General features: G+C 50.8%; 1 protein-coding gene across 2 annotated transcripts; it reads left to right on the forward strand.

Annotated features, from left to right (window-relative positions):
- Positions 1 to 6,724: 6,724 nt before the first annotated feature.
- On the forward strand, positions 6,725 to 18,507 carry TJAP1 (tight junction associated protein 1 (peripheral)). 2 transcript variants are annotated; one of them, XM_009880405.1, is made up of 10 exons: positions 6,725 to 6,826; positions 9,896 to 9,924; positions 11,065 to 11,226; positions 11,865 to 11,931; positions 12,399 to 12,428; positions 13,669 to 13,776; positions 15,409 to 15,492; positions 17,191 to 17,767; positions 17,837 to 18,100; positions 18,239 to 18,507. In XM_009880405.1, exons 1-10 carry the CDS (start codon positions 6,725 to 6,727, stop codon positions 18,505 to 18,507), a joined length of 1,692 nt encoding a protein of 563 aa, XP_009878707.1. The 2 variants fall into 2 exon arrangements, with proteins under 2 accessions (XP_009878707.1, XP_009878708.1); XM_009880406.1 differs by lacking the exon at positions 12,399 to 12,428.
- The last annotated feature ends 2,194 nt before the right edge of the window (positions 18,508 to 20,701 follow it).

The raw sequence follows: 20,701 nt of genomic DNA on the forward strand, positions 1-20,701 counted from the left end.
AGTTACATGTTAGCAACGTTGGTGTTTCCTGGGCAGCGCTGATCTGTCCTGGCTTTTGTGAAAGGGCTAGGGAAGCTCAGCTACTCTTTACACAGCAAAGAGTAGATAATAAAGTACATACTTAAGGATATGGAGTGCAACTGAACTAGAGGGACTGGGATCTTTGCATTGTGAAAGAAAGGAGCGGGGCTGTAAAGAAAGTCCAGTTCTGATTGCTTTTAAGAGGCTTCCACATGTTGTGGTGGTATGATAGGCACATGGTATGTCCGGTGGCATTTACATTCAACAAGAACTATGTAAGAGTGTAGAGTCTAGGGATTTCATGTTCTTTGGAAATATGTTAGGTGTTAAGTAGGGCTTGTTACATGGCCTGTTGTTCAACAGTTAGCCTGATCCCTTTTTCTTGATAGCTCTTGGAAGTGTTCCCATGCAGGGAACAGAGGTTTCTGCCTAACAGTTGAGGTTAATTGGTATGGAAAAGCAAGAATGAGCAATAATCCTCCTGAAACTCGATTTTAATCCAAGAGTCACTATAATGCTATTACTCAGATCTGAATCGTGAGCATTAATGTACAAGCAGAACTGAGATGCAAGTTGCTGCACTGGAAGCTGTCATCCTTTTATTTTAAAATCAGCCTCAAAGTAGCCAGCAGCAGAACAGATCGGAATGTATTTTTAATTGAGATGCCTTCTCTGAATGAAAAGATCTCTCTCATTAAATGTTAAAGCATCCTTTAATAACCTTGCAGTCCTTTTTCATTGTACTTGGCACCAGCAGTCTAGAGGTGCTGCTTTTAACTTCACACAGCTTGTTCTTCTGTCCTGGACAAGACCCCTTGATGCAGTTATTGCATCATCCATCTTGCTGATTAGTAGTTTTGATCAGGCTTACTGCAGCAGCTTCTCACGTAGTCCATCTTGAGACATGTGAAGGCTAAGGTTGCCTCTATCCATAAGCACAAGAAGACAACTGGACAAGTTTCTCTTGGTTTTACTTCTCGTGATGCTGGTGAAGAGATGTTGTTGCCGCCTAAAGCAGGATGTACCAATGTCCTGTATTGGGTACTGTATTGGGTATGCATTTGGAGTATAGGTTGGCCCAAACAGGGTGAAAATTCTCGATTAGCTGTGGTGCCATATCAGATATGTGGCACAGAGCAGTAGCAGCAGTTTTTTTTACATGTGAATATTGTGTTTGGAGTTTTTTTGGAGTACTCTGACTCAGTGATAGCCAAGAATGTTTCTGCAGTGTTGCACTAGAAACAAATGTGGCTGTGACCGTGTTATGGAATGTATTTTCCTGTCATATAAGTTTATCTTTTGGAATAAAGAGCAAGCTTAAAGAAATGCTGTTTTTAAAAGGAAAAGGCTGGAAAGATGACAATGCCTGAAATAAGAAACTTTCTCTGCAACATAATCACCATGTTTCTCTTGAGGAAGGGAGGCTGCTGAGGCTGAACACTGGTAAGCTGTCTGTTTTGTAGGGTCAGAGAAGGCAACAAAAGAGAAGGTGATAATGAGGAAAACCCTGCAAGTCCTCTGCCCCTTTGCAAGGGAATGTTCAGCTGCAGCAAGCAGGTAGAAACTGTAGGCATCCTAGAACCAAAGTGAAGTACTAGCTACCTCAGGCCTCAGGGGACTTGACAAGTATCAGGAAGACAGTAAGTGTCTACAGATGTCACTTTTTCCTTCAGTGCTTTCCTCTTTTGTCCAAGGGGTTCTTTTTTGGATCTTTATTTGTACATTATGGACTTCTTTCTTGTTACTGGAGACAAAGTGATGCTAACAGAATGGGTGGTGGTGTGGTTTTGCATGCATGCCAAGTGGCTATTAGTTCTGTGGGCCCTGCATAGGATAGTTTAAGCAGTTCTGTGCTAGACCAAATCTGTTCCTCGTGTGTGGTAAATTTGTTGCCTTTCTCGGACCACACAGAGAACATGGCTACACTGCAAGTGGAGAGGGTGGATTTTACACTGAGGGATGCTGTCTGGTAAAAACAGCTAGAGTCAAGCTTGTATACTGCCTGTGCAGCTGCACTAAGTCACTGTCACTGCACTGCCTCAGTGTGAAGAGGAAAGAGGCTGTGTGTGTTGTCTTTGTAGGATGTGGAGGAATCCTCATCTTTTTACATTAACAAAGAAAATTGTTAGGTTTCCACTGCAGTTTTCTGACCCTTTGTGTGTTCATGTCTGTTTGCCTGGAAGAGGTGACTATGGCTGATGCTAATCAATGTGAGCCCAAGCCTCGTAGCCCTCAATGAGCCATTCCAGTGAAGCTGTAACTGTCAGTGAGCTTAGAAATGAGACTGGAACTACAGTGGATAGTAACTAGAAGATGGTAGAACTGGAGCTACTGCAGACAATAGCCTGCTAGGAAGAGGACTGTAAATGTTAAGGAACGTTACTGATGAGAGATTGAAAGGGCAGATAAAAGGGACCAGGAGGTTAAGTTTCCTCTTGTATTACAGTGCTAATTAGAATAGCTGAAGAGCTGCCTCCTGCTGTAGCTCCAGGCTAAAGCTGAGTTCTACAGGGTAGTCAGAACGTGGACTTGACAGCAAGCTTCTTCAGAGAGATGCTTGTGAATAGCGTGGTGAGCAGAATTAGTGCCGTCTTCTATTTTTGGGTATTACCTGTATGCGTTTCTGCTTTAGAGCACAAGGTCCATCTGTTCTGCAGAGAGTATCTGCTCCTCTCTGAACAGAGGTGTGGTGAATTGAGCCACCTTGTGATTCTTTCCTGTGGTAGCAAAGGATACTCAGGTATTGTAGCCAAGAAGAGCTTAACTGTGCTGTTCAGTGCAGGGAAGTCTGCAAAACAAAATTAGGTTGGTGTGGCAGGGTGGTTGGAGCAGCATGATAGGGACTGGATTCCTGGTGTTGGACAGGAATGCAGGTGGGGAAGCCATGACCCCTGGAGCCATCTAGAAAAAACATCTGCCTTTCAGAGGTTGGTTGCTGGTCTGCACAGGCATCCTGCTCAGTGGAGAGATGGCTAAAAGTCCTTCCTTTTCTGAGACACAGTGAAGACGAGCTTATTTCACTTCACTGGAGGGTCCTGGCATTAGATAGTAGCCTGATGGTGCAGCAGTTTGCTGCCGACTCCTGCCCTGGCACCTGGCTGTGGGTCGCTCTGCGCGTGCCTGGCTGCTTCCATGTTGTGCTAATAGGTGACTGACACCAAGTTTCCTTTCTCAAGTTTCAGGAGCTGTTGGCCAGATGCTGCTGGAAGCTGACAGGGGAAAGCTGATTCGGAGACAAGCGGTCAGAAATGTTTGGACACGTCGTCACTTTGGATCTGTAAGTCCTTGTTTGAGGTAAAGTTGCCTGGAGGCACTGTGAGTATTTGTCTCTGGAAATTCTCAGATTGTGAGGGTAGGTTTCAAATCTCGGTATCTTTTCCAGGTAGGTGGGGATGAGATGGCAGGTAGCAAGCATAGTTGCTGACTCTGGGGTAGGAAGCAGGACAATCCTGTTTGAACCTGAGGAACTGTGTGCTGAGACAGGGGGGCCTTGGCGTGTTCATTCTGAGCACCTCTGCAATGGAAACATGTGTGGACCCATGGGTGCAGCTGTTCCTGGAAGCCTCTGCTTGTCTGCCAGCTCATGTGGCTGGTGGTTTTGCCTTGGTGCTGAACCAGCTCGTGCTGGGAGTTGGTGGAAAAGCAGATTCAAACTGTGCTGGCCTGGTCCTTCCTGGAGGTGCACGGTCTCCCACTCTCTCTTTCTCCCCCTGTACTTTACAGCTTTGCCCTGCAGAGCACTTATGCTGTTGTGAAGCTGTTTTTTCCTGTGCTAGTTGAGACCCGACTATGGTGTTGTAGTAAGGAAAGGGGCCAGACATGTTACTGGGGCAGGGCCAGCACTAGGGCACCTCTTCAGTTTGTTTTGGCAAAGCTTGAGTTTGCGTGGTCCTGGTTGCCTGCCTGTTCCATTCACCTTCAATCTGGCTCTCCCTGTGTATGTACAACTGCTCCCCACCCTGCGCTCCTGTCCCACCTCCCAGGGCTTGGTGCCATTGACTGGGAAAAAGCAGCACAACAGCAGAAGTGCATCAGGGAAGGGAAGGCTCCACTGCAGTTTCTCTTGTGCCAGTGGCAAAGTGATGGCCCCAGAGCTACGCTTTTACAACTGGCTCCCAGATCAACCCAATTCTCTTCTTGTAGTGATGGGTGCTTGGGGCTTTGAACAGAGAGGAAGGTAGTTTCTGAACTTTTGTTGTATCCCTGGTTGGCTGGACACTATGTTACAGAAGCCGGTTAGAAGCAAGGTAGAGCATGGCACACTGCTTGCTGGAAGTCAGAGAGTAGCTTTCCTTCCTCTCTTGTGGACATGTGGGTTATCACAGCTGTAGGCACAAGGATGTAATGTTTTGGCTCAAACAAGTGTCTGATGAATGCGAGCTCATTTGTAGGTGAGAAGCACTGACTTAAAAGGACAAGTGAGGTAGTTGTTAGCGTTACCAAGCTTCTGTGCTGAAGGCTTCACAGTTAGCATCCCACTGCAGTAGCAGGGAAGATTAGCTGGAAGGGTCCTATTTCACAGGAGATTTGTTTAGTCCTTCCTGAAACCAAGGTTCTTTGAAGCTATTGCTTCATGAATTTTGAGTTTGTATGGTCCCAGTTGCCTGAGTGCCTTGGACATCTGCGTGCCATGTGCCTTTCCAGCTCTTGCTGGGCTATGTGGCCCAACTATCCTAAGCTAATTTCATTTACTTTCAGAAGATCTGATGTGGATTGGGGCAGGTACTTGGAGTGAGGTGACCATCCAATTGTCCTTGGTTATAAATGTTCCCTATTCCTTACACATTTATGGGGTGAGATTTCAAACTAGCTGTTTTGATGGATGCTAAGCTATTTGTTTCTCTTCTGCAGGGCATCTGAGTGAGTATCCTTGCTTCATGAGACTTCAAATTTGAGCCCAGGCTGGTAAGTGGTCAGGTCCTTGTGGGCTAGAGAAATGATTGTGATTTCAGCTTGGGATATCTCCATGCACATCTCCTGTCTGTAGCCTGGCAGGAATTGAGGGAAGAGTCCTGTAGACCGCCTGTTTGTTGGTGGGGTGTTGACAAACCTGTTTCTGGTCAGGATTTCAGCATTTGTCTTTGAGAAGAAATGTCTTCCCAGCAAGCCAGACCCATCTGTTTTGCTTGAGGATGCAAATGTGCATTTGGTATGCTGGATGTGATCTTTCTAAAGTATTAGAGATCTCTTCAGCTACTTGAGCCTTTTTAGGAGAAGGGACTTTGAGGGAATGACTGCAGCAAGGGAGAGTTCCCAGCATTCTGATGGTGGAGATTTACAGGTTAGTCCTAGGAAGTTGTTCATGTCTGTAGAAAGGCATGAAAAACTTTTGTGAGTTTATGTTCTTAGCCGAGTGGAGGACAGCTTGCAAATGTTCCTGTGAAGTGTGGGGCCTCTTGTGGCTTGGAGCCACTCTGTGCTTCATGCAGACAGTTCACACTTGCGTGTTCTCCCAGGGGACTCAGTCTAAGTGTCAAGACGATGCAGCTAGGCAAGAGTCAGTAAGAACTGGAGAGAATTCTTGGGGCTCCATTTAGATGCTTAACATGTAAAACTCCACTGGCCAAAACGCAAAGCAAGTGAAGTCTGCTGGGTCACTGACCCAGTCTGTCCATTGACTGCCTTGAAGGTATGTGAATGGGAGTCAAAGGACCCTGCCTGTAGAAAAGGGGAGAGGGTGATCTGAGTTGAGGCAGGTCCTGCACTTTGAAGTACTGCAGGTCAGGTGCTGATGATTGCAGAGATGCTAGGCTTGATGAACGTTAGGATCCAGCAAGGGAAAGGGGAATGAGAAGTGCGTGTCTGAGAAGTCTTCCTGCCCTCCACTGCTGTCCCAAAGTGGTGGAAAGGAAGGAGATTATTCCATGTGTACAAGATAGGTGCTTTCCTTCTACCCCATTTTTTGCTCTTGTACTGCTACTACTCCTGCAGCAGGAAGAATCCTGCCCAGCATGGCTGGGGTAAAGGGACTAATCTAGTCTTTCCACTAGTGGTACTGTTGCATGTTGCAAAATCTGGCCTTAGGTACCAACATCAATGGCATTGCTGCCTAATTTGATGCCACCTGTGACTTGGGGGTGGTCTTTGCCTTTTCTAACAGAGTGAGCGGTTGTAATGGTATGGTACCTCGTTCTGACAAGCCTCCTGTTGTCGGCTCCGTTGGGGTTCCAGTGTAAACCAAAAACTTCTGGGTTTGGGCTCTTTAATGGCTGGAGTCTCCTCCCACATAGTCTCTGCTGACAGTGACAGCACATGATCAATAACTCCGGCTCCAGCTGTCACTGCTGCCTGTAAGGCTTGCAGTTTCCATATTGGAAAAGGCCTTTCCTAAAGAGCCTGATCAATATGCTGCTGTGAGGTCTGTTCTCGTTTGCTATATATAATCTGGACACACACAAACTACGTGAGTGAGTGTGTGTAGAGGGGCGGAGAGGATGTGCCAGCCCTCTGCTCTCACTGGCTGGGAGAAGGACACAGCTACCTCTTACTTTGCTCCCTCTCCTGCAGCTGCTGCTCAAAGCTTGTGGCTACATCCTTTCCCTGCTCTATTAGCACTCTGCATGGGGACCTGCTCTGGGACTCCAGGGGAGCCGAATTCCTGCTGGGTCACTTCTAGGGTTCGATGGAGCATCTGTGACTCACTCTTCTGTGCACTTTCTGCTGTTGGTAGATAACCCGCTTTCGGAGCCACGCAGGTGGGAGGATGTCGAGCACAGCTCCATCAAAGAAGCCTTACCGCAAGGCACCCCCACAGCATCGTGAGGTCCGCCATGAGGTACCCATCATTCGTGACGACCAGGATGGAGTGATCTTGGCTGAGCAGAGTCAGGTAACAGCTTGCCGGGTGGCAAAGGGCTTAACACCATTGCACCAGCAAACAGGGTTTAGTTACACCGAGGCAGGCCAGCTCAAACAGGCAGAGGGTTTTGAGGTTTGCAACCGGAACTTCTCATCGTGGTCCCTGGAGTCCAGCAGTGAGAAGGAAGTGACAGGGTGCAGAGCAGAGTTGAACATCAAGAGTCAGACTGTCTCGCCAGCACTTCCACGTGGTGGGAAGATGGGGCAGCGAAGTGGGAAGCGGTGCCCAAGCCACAGTCATGGGCACCTCAGCAAATTTGTGAGCCGTAGCATGGAAACAGTTGTGGTGTCTGGAGATGAAAGACGCCGTCCCACTTGTTCTTTCAAGAGTAGAAGCCTGGAACGCTCGCTTATGTTTAAAGAGCCTCCTGAAGTCCTGACACCAAGGAAGTTTCGGGTCTCCTCTACACAACTGCCTCTCAAAGGGATTCTGAAGCAGACCAACGTGACAGGCCCATGCCCTGAGAACTTACGCAAGTCCCGCTCGGTAGAGATGCTTTCTCGTGGCCGTGGCTCACGCAAGTACAGTGATCCTCAGCTCTGCCTCGGCCGCAGGGAGAAGTGCTCACTGGAGCACAGTAGCAGTAGTGCTGCTGACTTTGTCAAGCGCAGGGAGAAGATCACAGAGGAAAAACTGCAGTTCTCCAAGTTCCTGGATGAGATTACCCAGCGGGTGCTGAGTCCCATCCGCTTGCGCTCACTGGGAGAGACCAGGGGAGCAGAACGAGACCAGAACTCTGCCCTTTTCCCCAGAAGCTCCGTGCCAGAAGGCCGAGGGGAAGGTCACCAGCAAGGGGTCAAAATGAAGCGTACAACTGAAAGATCCCCCTGCCCAAGCAGAAGAAAAGCAGAAAAGAAATGTGAGGGGCTGGGCGTGGCTTTGTGCCAGAGAAAGTGTGCTGAGGAGGCTGAGAGAGCTTCCAGACTAAGAAAGAAAACCGTCCTTGGGAGGAAGGACAGTAAGGAAAAACTCCTTTCCCTGGAGAGAAGGGTAGTAGATCTATGTCAGGATGAGCTACAGCAGCTGGCAGGGACATCCTCTGGGCAGCAACACTCACTGTCTTCATGGAAAAGCAGTGCAGAGGGCAGAAGGGATGAAAGCAGTCCCTGTTCACGTCTATTACAGCCACACCATCTGTGTGCTAAGCTTGGGCAGAAGCGTGCAGTGGAGACGAACTACCCAGAGAAAGGATCCTTCTCCACTCCAACAAGCTGGAGTCAGGAGGAGGGACATAACCCATCTAGATGCTCCCCTTCCTTCAGCCTGGCACTAAACAAGGTAGGTGCCAGGGCCACTGGCTCACAGACAGGGCTCTCACAAAGGCCAAAGGCCCCACCTGGATCTCATCTAGTCTGTAATACCAGTGGGGAGAGTGAGAGCAGACCCTCAGGCCTCATGTTGTGGGTGCTTAATCACCAGAAGCTGCTCTCTCGTGGGTGCCGCTCATGGCTGTGCTCCAAGTTGGGTATATCTTCCTGGGAGGAACCAGCTTCCCTTTGGGCCCAGGAGTTAGGAAGGCAGGAGCTGGTACTGTTCTCCCCACTGCAGACTTCCCAGGTGTTTGCAGGTTGGAAGCCCTCCAGGCTGCAGGGCAGCAAGAGTGTGCAGGAGGCTGGCAGCTCTGTTGTTACGAGGTGTTGGGATGCTCCCGGTGCTTTGTGTGTGCCCTCTGCCTGGCTGTCTTGGGGTACTGGATCTTTGTATGATGACTGTTTCAGGTCTTTGTAAGCCTTTCCTTTTCTCCAGCCTGTTTTGGGGTCATCGCCTCGTTTTAATAGGAACTGCATTATCCCCTTTGCCTGGTCACTAGCATCTGCTGTGTGTGTGTTTAGTGGGGTAGGGGAGGCAGTTGCTAGATAACTCTGCATGAATTAACCGATTGCCATGTGAAGTCAGGATGTAAGAAAAGAATGGACCGATGCTTTCCTTGCCTTTAGGGACAGGAGGAAGTATGCAGGTGGTAAGGACCATTCTTTTGAACTGTGAATTGATGAAGGCAGTAGCCCCATGATGTCTTAGGGCCGGGACTGGCGTGGTTTGCCCTCTGTAATATTGCTAGCAGCTCAACAACCTCAACCGCAACTGTCTGGCATGGCCTCTCAGCCCAGAGCTGGCTGTGACACTTAATGGACAATCTGAAGTGTGGCAGCACTTTGGGTTTGTGCAGTGCTGTTGGTACCAAGCACCAAAAATAGTCCGTGGGCAGCTTGGACTTTGTGAGAATGGTCAGAGTCTTGGGCTTTCACACAAAATGCTGTTGCTTCTAGTGCTAATTAAATCTCTCCCAGCTGTGCTGGCAAGCAGCAGCCATCTCACAGGTTGACAGAGAGTGCAAAGGAAGTGAGAATAGCTCTTGTCACTGTGCTATGTCTCCTTGTTCTGCAGGTCCCTGCTCCAGCCATCTCTGGGGGTCTTGGCCAGAATGTAAAGTTCTTTCACAGGCTTTTCTGACCTTTGGTGTTTCTTCTCCTATCCCAGAATAGTTACAGTAGCTGGTTTCAGGTCTGCAGAAATAACCCCATTTCACAGCACAATCTGAGTGGTGTAAATTGTAAACACATTTTTCAGCTCCTAGATTATTCTCTCCCCTTCTTTTTGTGGGGCTTCAAGCGTGTTGTGATTGCTGTGGTGAAAACTTAATCCTCAGTGTATGCTGGCCTGTGAGATTCCTGCTACCCACTAACTGTGGATGTGGAGGAAGCTGAAACACCAGCTAAGGTGATGTTACAAGAGATGCTGAGATTGCATCGTGGGAGACTAAAGTTACCTAACTTGTGTGGTGGTTTCTAGTCTAGCTCTTCTACCCTGAACCAGAACACACAGTCTGTCTTGGTATCTGAAAGCTGAGTGGTGTGTAAAGATCCTAGCAGCTCTAAGCTTGCCTAGCGTGACCTGTCAGAGCAGGTGAAGAAGAGTCACACGTAGGGTCTAGCAACCAAGACTGCCCTTTAAGACAGCCTGAGAGACCAGCTCCTCCTCTGAAAGAATCTCACAGCTGTTTTCTTCCCTGTGCAGGAACCCTTGACGGATGCAGAAAGGATGAAGTAAGTGTCCTGCTCCCCCTTTATGCCTGTCATACTGCAACTGTGGAGGTGCTGATTCCTCGCATCCTGCCTGTGCCACCTGCACAGCGAAGCTGACTGGCCCTGCAGGCTCCTCTCAGATCTTCAATCTTCTTGAGGCCATGTGGGCAGAGCTTTGGTCTGTGCCTTGCCAACCTCTGCCTTGCACGTCTCTCCCCCTGGAGGGGGAGGGAACATAGACTCCCAGTGCAGGTGCAGGCAGAGGAGTTGGTGGGTGTGAAAGAAAGTAGGAGGTGAAGCCTTTAATACAGGTGGAGGGAGAATTGCTTTTTTTTTTTAACCCTTCTTGTTGTTGCCACTGTTTTGGTGTAAGCCACCAGAAGCAATACGCAGAAGCCTGCTGCTGACTGAGGGTGAGAGCTGAGCCCTTTGCTGGTGGTGATGTGGGGCACAGACAGCTGCTAGCACTGAGCTCCGAGCCACAGTGAGGAGCAAGCTTGCACTGCCAGAGAGAAGCTGTGCTTCTGGGTTTCTCTGAGCAACTGAGCACAAAGGAATGAAAAACAATAGGAAATCCTTCTGACCACCAGGCATGTCTCGCCTGGGAGGAACAGAGCAGTTTGTGTTGGAATGGGACTGAGTGGCAGCTGTGATCACATCTGTACATGCACCTAACCAGCTCTGCTTCTGGGCTTAAGGCTCTGTGGAGTCCTCTTTCCACCATGTATTAAAGGTGTGAAGGCTTTTGAACAGTTTCAGGGGAGGAGAAAATGGTTTTACTCTTTTTGCCTTCAACTCTTCTAACCTGGACTGGGATAAATTATTGAGCAGGTTTCATTCACCAGTGAGGGACACTGGAGCTGCGCAGCTCATCTGGTTAGCGGGCTTTATCCAAGCACTGTAACCTGAGAGGGAGCTGGGAGCCACGGCTGGCCAGCTGGCATGTGCTTCTTTGCCCCTGCTCCAAGAGAGTTTGAGTCTCTCCCTTCTGACAATGATACACCTCTTACTGCATGTGTAGGAGTCTCCTGCCAGTTCAGTTCCCAACTGCCTGGGGCCCTTGTGTGGGGCCCTGGGCCCTAGAGCAGGACGGTGGAGTGGGGGTACTGGTGTGGAGTACCCCTTGTGCACTCAGTGGTACCTTGTTCCTGTATCCCCCAGGCTACTGCAGCATGAGAATGAGGAGCTGCGCCGACGGCTGACGTATGTGACTAACAAAATGGAGGCGATGGAGAGGGAGCTGGAGTCAGGTCAGGACTACTTGGAGATGGAGCTGGGCCAGAACCGGGAGGAGCTGGAGAAATTCAAGGACAAATTCCGTAGGTATGGAAAAGAAAATGAGAGGGAAAGAGCTAGAGAGATCCCTCCTACCAAGGACTCCATCAACTGTTGTGAGCAGGCTGTGCCCTGTTGTGTAAATCAAAGGCGTGCTGCATCCCCAGAAAGGTGCATGCCCAGACTATAGGGGAATTAAAGGCTCTGCAGCCATTAATTCCTCCAGGGTACAGTGTAGGAATGCTGCCAGCACCATGGGCTGACACCAACAGGGAATTCTTCATCTATTGGATATAAGACAGGATCCCGATTGGATGGTTACCCTGCATGTGCAAAAGCAGCCACTGATGGCTGCAAGAAAATACATCACCACTTTACTTGAAAAGTACCTCAGTTAAAAATCCAGTCACTGGTCCCATCCTTCCTTATACATGACATAGCTCAGAGGAGTACTCCAAAGTCATTCATACCCTCCCCTGTAGGATCCTTTCACCCAGCCAACCTCATCTTGCCTCCAGTAGCTTAGGGTCTGAAGGCCATTATGAGGCAGGGGTGAGGAACAGTTAATATGCCTGGTTGTCTTAGTGAATACTGATCTTTGTGGAGTTGGTGGTTTGCTTGGCTCCTATGAAGGGGACTTGAGTAGGTGCCTGAGATCCATTCCAATGTGTATCTTGTTTCTGTAGGTTGCAGAACAGCTACACTGCTTCCCAGAGAACCAACCAAGACCTGGAGGAGAAGCTGCATGCCCTGGTAAGTGCGCTATTAAGTCACTACAGAGGGGAGGTGGAAGAAACCTGTGTGTTAGTCCCAGATGGGGGAAGGGGCCCTGGCTTTACACAGCAGATGTGGCAGTGGGTGAGGGATGAGATTCTGGTCATGACCATCTACTCCCCATTCTGGCTGGTGTCATGAACTGGTTTCTTGATTTACTGAGCCCCTACTTGGTTATGCACGTGAGCTTTGGTTCCCCACAACATAATTGCATGGTATTCCGTCATGTTGCTTCAGTCCCTCTCAAAAGGCCAGGGTTGTGTCAGCCAGTCTTGGGGTGGTCATCCTGGGAGGATGGGGGCAGTCAGAGAAGAGCCAATGTGCGTGTATGTCTGTTGTGTGCATTCATAACACTCATGGCTGTTTCTTTTCTCTCCCTCTCCCTCTTTCTCTCTTTCTCCTTCTCACGCTGCCGCTGGCACACGCTGGGTGCACTCACCTCTCAGGCCTCTCTCAGCCAAAGCTGGATTTTTGCAGTTGCGTCTTTTCGTTTGTGTGTTCTTTCTTTTTCCTCTTTACATGTCTCAGCCTGTTGGTTTCATTGTCAGTCCCACATACACCATCCCAGATGGAGGGGCCCCAGCCCTCGTCCAGCCAAGGGCTCACCTGGTATCCAGCAGCTGCCCGCAGATGCAGCAGGTCCTAGCTTGCAGTGCTCCATCTTAAGAGCATTTGACTCTGAGCCAGCTGGAGCATGGTGTGCTGGGAAGTGGTGCCCATAAGCTGTGGCACTGCACAAGATATGGATGGCTGTGAGCCTCGTTTGCTCCCTTTCCTTCCCCTTCTGGGCTGCGAGCAGGCAAGTTGAACAGCTGAGATGCTGATTGCCTCCATGTAGTCCAGGATGAGATTTTTTTTTTTTGGTTCTAGCACTTGAATTCCTTGGGTTAATATTCATTGTGCTGGTGCCTGAAGAGACTGCATATGTGGGAAGCATTGTCCTCCCCTATCCCCTTGTGTGTCGCTGTGCTGTACCCCTGATGCATAGCTGGGCCCAGGTGGTCACAGCCTCAGAGCACCCTTGGGTGATGTTGGAAGAACTTCTTGAGAAGGGGATGGCTTGGTTGTTCTGAGCTGTTGCCATTCTCTGCTGTTATATCTGGGTCTCTATTGGCCCTGTACCTGAACTGTTAGGGACTCTGAAGAGCCAAATTCCCTGCTTTAGGGAGGGCATTAACTGACCTCCAGATGAAGCTACATGGGTCCTTTTTTCTTACTAGAGCAAGGCTTAAACTCTTTCAAGATGGTGCCCGTTCCCTGCCAAACAAACCCTTTGTCCATTCAGCATTGACTGCTGGATCTTTATGGGCCGTGTTCTTGTTGTGTTGCCCCAGAGAAGAGGGATGGGTGTTACAAGCTCAGAGGTCTTTGCTGCCAGTGGCAGGAAGGGACTGACCGCTCAAAACCATTAGCTTTCCACCAGGCACTCTGTGAACCAAGGCAGGGAGGAAACATGGTTGTTCTGCAAGAAGAAATACTGCATTAAGGAGGTTCAAACTCAACCTGTTGTCTCTGTAACTAGCAGAGTGGCTGGCTCTATTTGGCCTTTGGAGTCCCTCCCTTGGTAAAGAGCCAGGCTGTCCCCCTTGTCTGTCTGTCTGGAAGTTTTTGTATCCCAGCTGAACATGTCATTGTGCTATGCTTGGGCTGAGGTGGGTGGTGAAGCTAGATTCTTCTGTGCTGGGGAGATTCACACCTGGTGTTCTTGCATCCCAGATTAAAAAGGCAGAGATGGACCGCAAGACGCTGGACTGGGAGATTGTAGAGCTCACTAATAAATTGCTTGATGCCAAAACCACCATCAATAAGCTGGAGGAACTCAATGTAAGTAACCCTCAGTGTTACTCAATGTAAGTCACCCTAAGTAAGTTTGCAGACGACATCAAGTTAGGTGGGAGTATTCCTCTGCTTTTGGGTAGGAAGGCTCTACAGAGGGATCTGGACAGGCTGGATCGATGGGCCAATACCAGTTGCATGAGGTTCAACAAGGCCAAGTGCTGGGTCCTGTGCTTGGGTCATAACCACCCCATGCAATGCTACAGGCCTGGGGAAGAGTGGCTGGGAAGCTGCCTGGCAGAAAAGGACCTGGGGGTATTGATAGACAGCTTGCTGAATATGAGCCAGCAGGGTGGCCAAGAAGGACAAAAGCATCCTGGCTTGTATTAGAAATAGTGTGGCCAGCAGGACTAGGGAAGTGATTGTACCTCTGTACTCAGCACTGGTGAGGCTGCGCCTCGAATGCTGTGTTCAGTTTTGAGCCCCTCACTGCAAGAAAGACATTGAGGTACTGGAGCGTGTTCACAGAAGAGCAACAAAGCTGGTGAAGGGTCTAGAGCACAAGTCTTACGAGGAACAGCTGAGGGAACTCGTGTTGTTTAGCCTGGAGAAAAGGAGGCTGAGGGGAGACCTTATTGTTCTCTACAACTACCTGAAAGGAGGTTGTAGCGAGGTGGGGATCAGTCTCCCAAATAACAAGCGATGGAACAAGAGGAAATGGCCTCAAGTTGTGCTAGGGGAGGTTTAGATTGCATATAAGGAAAAATTTCTTCACTGAAAGGGTTATCAAGCATTGGAATAGGCTGCCCAGGGAAGTGGTTGAGTCACAATCCCTGGAGGTATTTAAAAGATGTGTAGATGTAGTACTTAGAGACATCGTTTAGTGGTAACTTGGCAGTGCTACGTTAATGGTTGGACTTGATGTTAAAGGTCTTTTCCAACCAAAACAATTCTATGATTCTATGATACTAAGTGTCAGTCTGCAAATGTCTGTGGAACTGTGTGAGGTGTGCACTTTTCCTCTTGTTTAAAGTGTAAAGGAGCACGTGAATGACTTCAGTGTGTATGGAAGTGTGACAGTTGCACACAACAGGAGGGACAAACAGAAAAGGGTCTGAAGGGTTGTGCAAGGAAGAACTCCTCTTCAAGTTTGATGTATTTGCTCTTTTGAGCTTAGGGTTTGACCTGAGTCCAGGCTGTACCAATGGAGGGATCATTTACTCTAGAGCTGGGAGGGAGCTGATGCCTTTTCTGCACCATTAATATACAAGTTCCTGGATCTGGTGCTTGTTTCTATTAACTGCTCTCAATTCCCTCCAGTGTGTCTGCAAAATGCCTAATATCAGGCAGTGTCTTCAGGCATGTCTGAGACCTCTGGGATGGGATAGCAAATCTGGTGGGACTTTTGGAGAATATTAAAATCCCCAGATGGAGAGGGGGTTGATACACTGACAGAGTATATGCAAGGAGCAAGGGCTGGAGTTGAAAGGGACACCTTGGCTGAGTTGTAAGAAAATAACACAGGGGTGTGGAGAGGAGGGAATGGCAGGTGCCCTCATGAGTGATTCATCAGATGCCTCCTCCTGCTTCTGTTCAAGCAGCGTCTGGTCACGTGTTGCCTTTTTGGGTAAGAGATTGGGCTGGTCTGACACTGTTGCTCACCTGTGCCCTTTCTTGCAGGAACGCTATCGACAGGACTGTAACCTTGCAGTACAGCTGCTCAAGTGTAACAAGTCCCACTTCAGGAACCACAAGTTTGCTGATGTGAGTAGCAGTCCTGTTGTGGTGGGGAAGAAGGGCTCATGGTCTCTGCCTGCATCTTGCTTTCTCTTCAGGGCTGTTGCCCTCTCATCCTTCAGCCTCAGATAGAGGTGTTGGGGGGCTCCTGTTCCCACTCCCACTGAGAAGGCAGCACAGAGCCTCTGCCAGCTCCTCTTTCACACCATCTCCATTTCACAGCTCATCCAGGAGCTGTTATAAAAAGCACAATAACCTTGAATTTGATAGCCTGCTGGGTGCCTGATGGGAGCTGGCAGGAGGACAGACCTCTCTCTTACCCTGCTCTGTCCTCTTCCCTTCCTCACCTGGCCACATGGAAGGGCCATGCTGCCTGATAAGGAGTCAAGCAACACTAGTCTGGCCCTGCTTCACTTCTTCATCTGAGGAGAAATGTGGGAGGCAGCAGGTGTCTTTTAGGCCTCCTGAATGGGAGAAGTTGGTATCAACTCATACTCCCCCTTGCGGGGTCTGTTCAGCTCATCTCGCCCTCAGGATGAGCAAAGACAGTTTAGGCCTTTCACATTAGTAGCATCACTTCTTAATTTGGAAGTATCGTTGAGGACCTTAACCCAGCTCTCTTTGCCATACCCCTAGTCTCCATCCCTTCTTATGTTCCCCTCAGCAAAACCATGTGCTTGTCTTTTTTAACTTAGCAGGTGACCAATATGTCACCCTCTCCCTCCCCCATTGTGTCTCAAATTAGCACTCTTGAGGTCAGTGTATCAGTTACTGCTGGGGTAACCTTGACCTCTCTCCCAGCTGTCTCCTGTCCCTGGGGCTTTGAATTCTGCCCCCCAGAGCGCTGCGTCACACGTGGATGCCACTGGAGGGGGCTTGGTGCTGAGCAGCTGTACAGACAGTCTGCCTCAAAGCCAGCTGTTGTCATGCAGTATGCCCTCCATCCCCAGCTTTGGACACAGTTTCCTTCTGGCTGTGATGGGATAGACCTTGCTGTGCCACTGAGTGGCATGTGGAGCTCTGCTCTCCACTTCATGCTCTGCATGGGTGTGGTTACCAAGGTGAGGGCAGCTTGGCAGGGTGATGGGGAGAGCAGTAGCGCCCATTTGCATGATACTGAGCAGAATTTACCCCCTGTTGAGACCCTAGTCCTGCAGCTTTGGTATTAAACCCCTTATTTGCACCTTTGAAGTGGAGAGAGTAAGGAAGTGGGATGAGGTGGTGGAGTTGGTTTGAACAAGGGAAGGCATCGATTCTGGTCTGTGGGCAGGCTGCCAAGGTGGCATGGCTGCAATTACCATATTCGGGGAGCACTGCAGATCCCAGCTCTGGGGGCTGTTGAGTCACTTCAGTGCAACCACCGGCTGATTTTCCACAGATCAATAGACCCCTTCCTAGCACGCACTGGCTGGACCTTGTCTCTGTGCTCACAGGCATGGGGAACTGAGCCCATGTGCTGTCTTTTCTTGTTCTCTTTGCAAACTGGGGCCTGTGAACCATGGCCTAGAAACATGGCTGGTGTGACAGCTAGAGTGCCTTGTTAGTCCCTCACATGGGGCAGGTTTGTGTTGAAACAGATACCTTCCTCAGGACGACATATGCAAATGTTAGGGTCAAGATAAGGAATAGAAAGTTCGTGTGAAGGTTGGATGGAAAGGGCAGATAATTTGGAACTTAATGGCTTGCATGACAGCCGCCTTTTAATGTCCTTTTCCTTCTCCCTAGCTTCCCTATGAGCTGCAGGACATGGTCAATAAGCATTTGCACAGCACTCAGGAGTCCTCAGGCCCTGGTCAAGAGGCAACCCACACATTGGCTCCATCTGATGTTGTGCCCACCTCAGTCATTGCCAGAGTCTTGGAGAAACCAGAATCTCTGGTTCTGAATTCAGCCAAGTCTAGCAGTGGCAGCTGTCCCATGGCTGAGGATGTCTTTGTGCATGTGGATATGAGTGGAGCCCCTCCTGATGCCTGCAATAGTGCAGGGCAGGTGAGGAAGGAGGGAGGAGATGTGGGGAAACAGCAAAACGGTGGCTGCAAGCCGCAGAGCAGTGTGGAAAGTGTGCCAGAGGAGGTGCCTGCCTTTGAGAAGCTAAGCCCGTACCCTACACCCTCGCCTCCCCATCCTATGTACCCTGGGCGCAAAGTGATTGAGTTCTCTGAGGACAAGGTAAGGATCCCAAAGAACAGCCCCCTGCCCAACTGTACATATGCTACACGCCAGGCCATCTCCCTCAGCCTGGTACAGAGCGAAGATGAGAGCTGCGACAGGCACCGGACGCTCCCCAACAGCCCTGCTTCAGAAGGGCGCCGTTCGGCCTCCAGCTGTTCCTGTCAGCAGTCCCCCAAAGCAGCCAGGGCTCACGGCTCTTCCCAGAGCAGCCCATTCAGCAGTCCTCCCCAAATCCCGAGCGCCTTTGCCAGCTCTGCCAGCTCTGAAGAGGACCTGCTGGCCAACTGGCAGCGTATGTTTGTGGACAAGGCACCCCCCACCTCAGAGCGAGTGCTGATGAACCGCACAGCCTTCAGCCGTGACACGGCCCCTGAGCTCCAGAAGAGGTTCAGCCGCTCCATGCAGGAGCTGGGTAGGGCAGCCTCGGCTTATTCAGATGGCGAGGAGTCAGCGCAGAGCTGCAGCTGGACCATGAGCCGGGACTCGAGCGTGGACACAGACAGCACCGAGTCGAGAGCCCGCAGGAGCCATTTCTCCTCAGACTATGGTACAGATTTCTCCCAAGATGAAGCCCAGAAGCTGTTGCAGGGAAGCGGTGAAGGCACTGCTGAGCCTGGAAGCCCCTCACCAGAGAAGCACAAGGACTATGTGGACCTTGGCTTGCCCGAGAGCCCAGCTGAGGAGAGAGAAATGTTGCTCCAGGGAAGCAGGGAGAGCAACCAAGGAGGTGCCCAAGAGGAAGATGGGGAATGTAGGGTCAAACCTCCCTTCAGTCGGCCACACCGCAGCCCCAAGAGGATGGGGGTCCACCACTTACATCGCAAGGACAGTCTGACACAAGCCCAGGAGCAGGGCAACCTTCTCAGCTGAGGCACAGCAAGAAGCAGCCACATGCTGCAGTGCTGTGGGCTTCCTCCATCTGTCCACCTTGTGAGGGAGAAAATGCCCTCGGTACCCTCCTTCTGGGGGGAGCTCTGCTCTGAAATTTTATATTTATTCTCTTCTTTTGCTACCTGGAAGAGCTGAGGTCTCCCTTCTCTGGCACCTCAGACCCGCAGTACTAGCACACACAGTGTGTGGAAGCACACCCACTGCCCCGGCACACTCACAGCTCTCTTCACAGCCTCACACTGGTGCCTGTACCAGAGCTCGTTCTTGGTACCCCTCATCCTGGTGCCTGTGCCTCTTTATGCTCACATCTTCCTTCCCCCTTCCCACTAAGGTACCTGAGGCCCTAGGTGCTCTCATGCTGGTTGCCCACAGCTGCTCTGCTCTCTTTTAACTTGTGCCAACAGGGCAGAGCGCCTGCGTGGTGGTGTCTGATTCCATGCGAGCCCGCAGGGGGCCGTGAGTGGGGCACGAGGACTCTCCCAGCGGATGGCTGTGGGCCCTTGGGGATATGCTGGGATTGCTGTTGTCTCATTTTCCTGCTGGGTTTTGTTTTCCTCAGCTGCCCTCTGGGTGGTTCTCCAGAATCTGCCTCTGCAGGTCCCCACTGCTTGGCTCCTGCATCGGGCTTAGCACCCGGCCCCCGGCTGAGGCACCGCACGGATGCTGGTGCTGTGGTGTGGGGCACGGGGGCTGTCTGCCGAGGTGGTTTGGGGAGGCACTGCCTGCTAGGCGCTGGGGTTTGTGTTTGCGTGTCTCCTCTCACACCTCTTCCCCCGCTCTCTGTGCTGTTGTTTTGTTTGAACGGTGCTGATGCTTTGCTCTTGGGTGGGCTTTTTTCTTCTTTCCAAGCCTTTGGTTTTGGGGTGTATTGTTTTTTCTTTCTCCCCGCCCTGCATAAACAGACACAGCCATTGGCAGCTGGTCCGATGCCTGCGTTGAGGGTGTGTTGAGCAGGCTCAGCTCTCAGAGCTGTGCTTCCCTCTGATCCTGGCCTCCAGCCTGCAGAAACCCCTCCAAACTTGAGAACAAAGTCTCGCCCCGGGCGAGCGAGGTGTGAAGGACGCTACTGGGCTTTTCTGGGCAGGGCTCGGTGCAGGGCCAGCGGGGATGCAAGGGCAGCGTGCTGAGGAGCTGCTCCCTGCAGACACACTACCTCATGGCTCGGCAGCAGCCCTTTGCCAGGGTCTCCTCACACGCCCCCTTCTCCGGGGGGCTCCAGGCTGGCTCTGGCGCCTCTCTGGGGCCTCCCCTTCTGGGTAGGGCCTTTCTGTGCGTTTTCCCTAGTGTAGCGTGATATCGTGTGACTTTTCTTCACAGTCTTGTGTGCTTGGTGTCTTGTTGGGGGGGGGAGGGAAGGGGAGAGGTCTGTAGATGTAGGTTTTTCGGGGTTTTTTTTTTGAGGGCTCATGAAGCCCAGGTGTCCTGTTTTAATTTTGTCCTGTGCCCTTGTCTGTCTGGTGTTTCTTGGCTCCCCCCAGGGGTGTGAGGCAGAGAATAGCCTGGTTCCCTGGGCTGTATCCCCCTCACACCCCGCCAGCTGTCCTCCGCCTGCTGTCTGTTTTTTGAGTTGGGTTTGTGTTGTCCTCCCACCCTACTCGATGAGGGCTCTTCTCTGGGCTATAGGAGAGCAGCCCTCTGTCCAGGAGGGAGCTCCTGTTCATACGCTTACAGCAAGATGTGCAGTCAAGAGCTGCCTGGGGGCCTTGCCCCCCCACCTCCCCAAAACCCCTGTCTCTGCAGAGGGCCTGCAGCTTGCAGCTGGGGCCAGACAGGGCTTCAGCTCAAGCCTGGAGGCTCCAGGGCCTGTGAAAGGGAGCTGCAGCTCTCTCTGGCGGCTGTGTAGGTTGGTTTGTGTACCCTGGCTCAGAGCTGCTGCCTACACACTTGCCTTGTTTCCCACTGCTAATAGTTGTGGAGCTGGATGCCACCCTCTGGCGGGGAGGTGGGACTCAGTATTTCACTACAGTATTTCGCTTGATACCTGTGCAAACAGGCTGGTGCTGAGAGCGGGAGCCACCTCTGAGCCTGCAAGGGTGTTCATCTCCCCTGTCCTGAACGTGGGGGTGGGCTCTTTGCATTTGCTCTCATCAGTCACTCCACTGCTGCATTTCTTCTGTTCTTCTGCAGCGTTGCTGAGGGCTCGCCCCTACAGTGGCTGCCAGCTCCTGCCTCA

This window comes from Charadrius vociferus, unplaced genomic scaffold (assembly GCF_000708025.1).
Source record: "Charadrius vociferus isolate BGI_N301 unplaced genomic scaffold, ASM70802v2 scaffold62, whole genome shotgun sequence".
NCBI lineage: Eukaryota > Metazoa > Chordata > Aves > Charadriiformes > Charadriidae > Charadrius > Charadrius vociferus.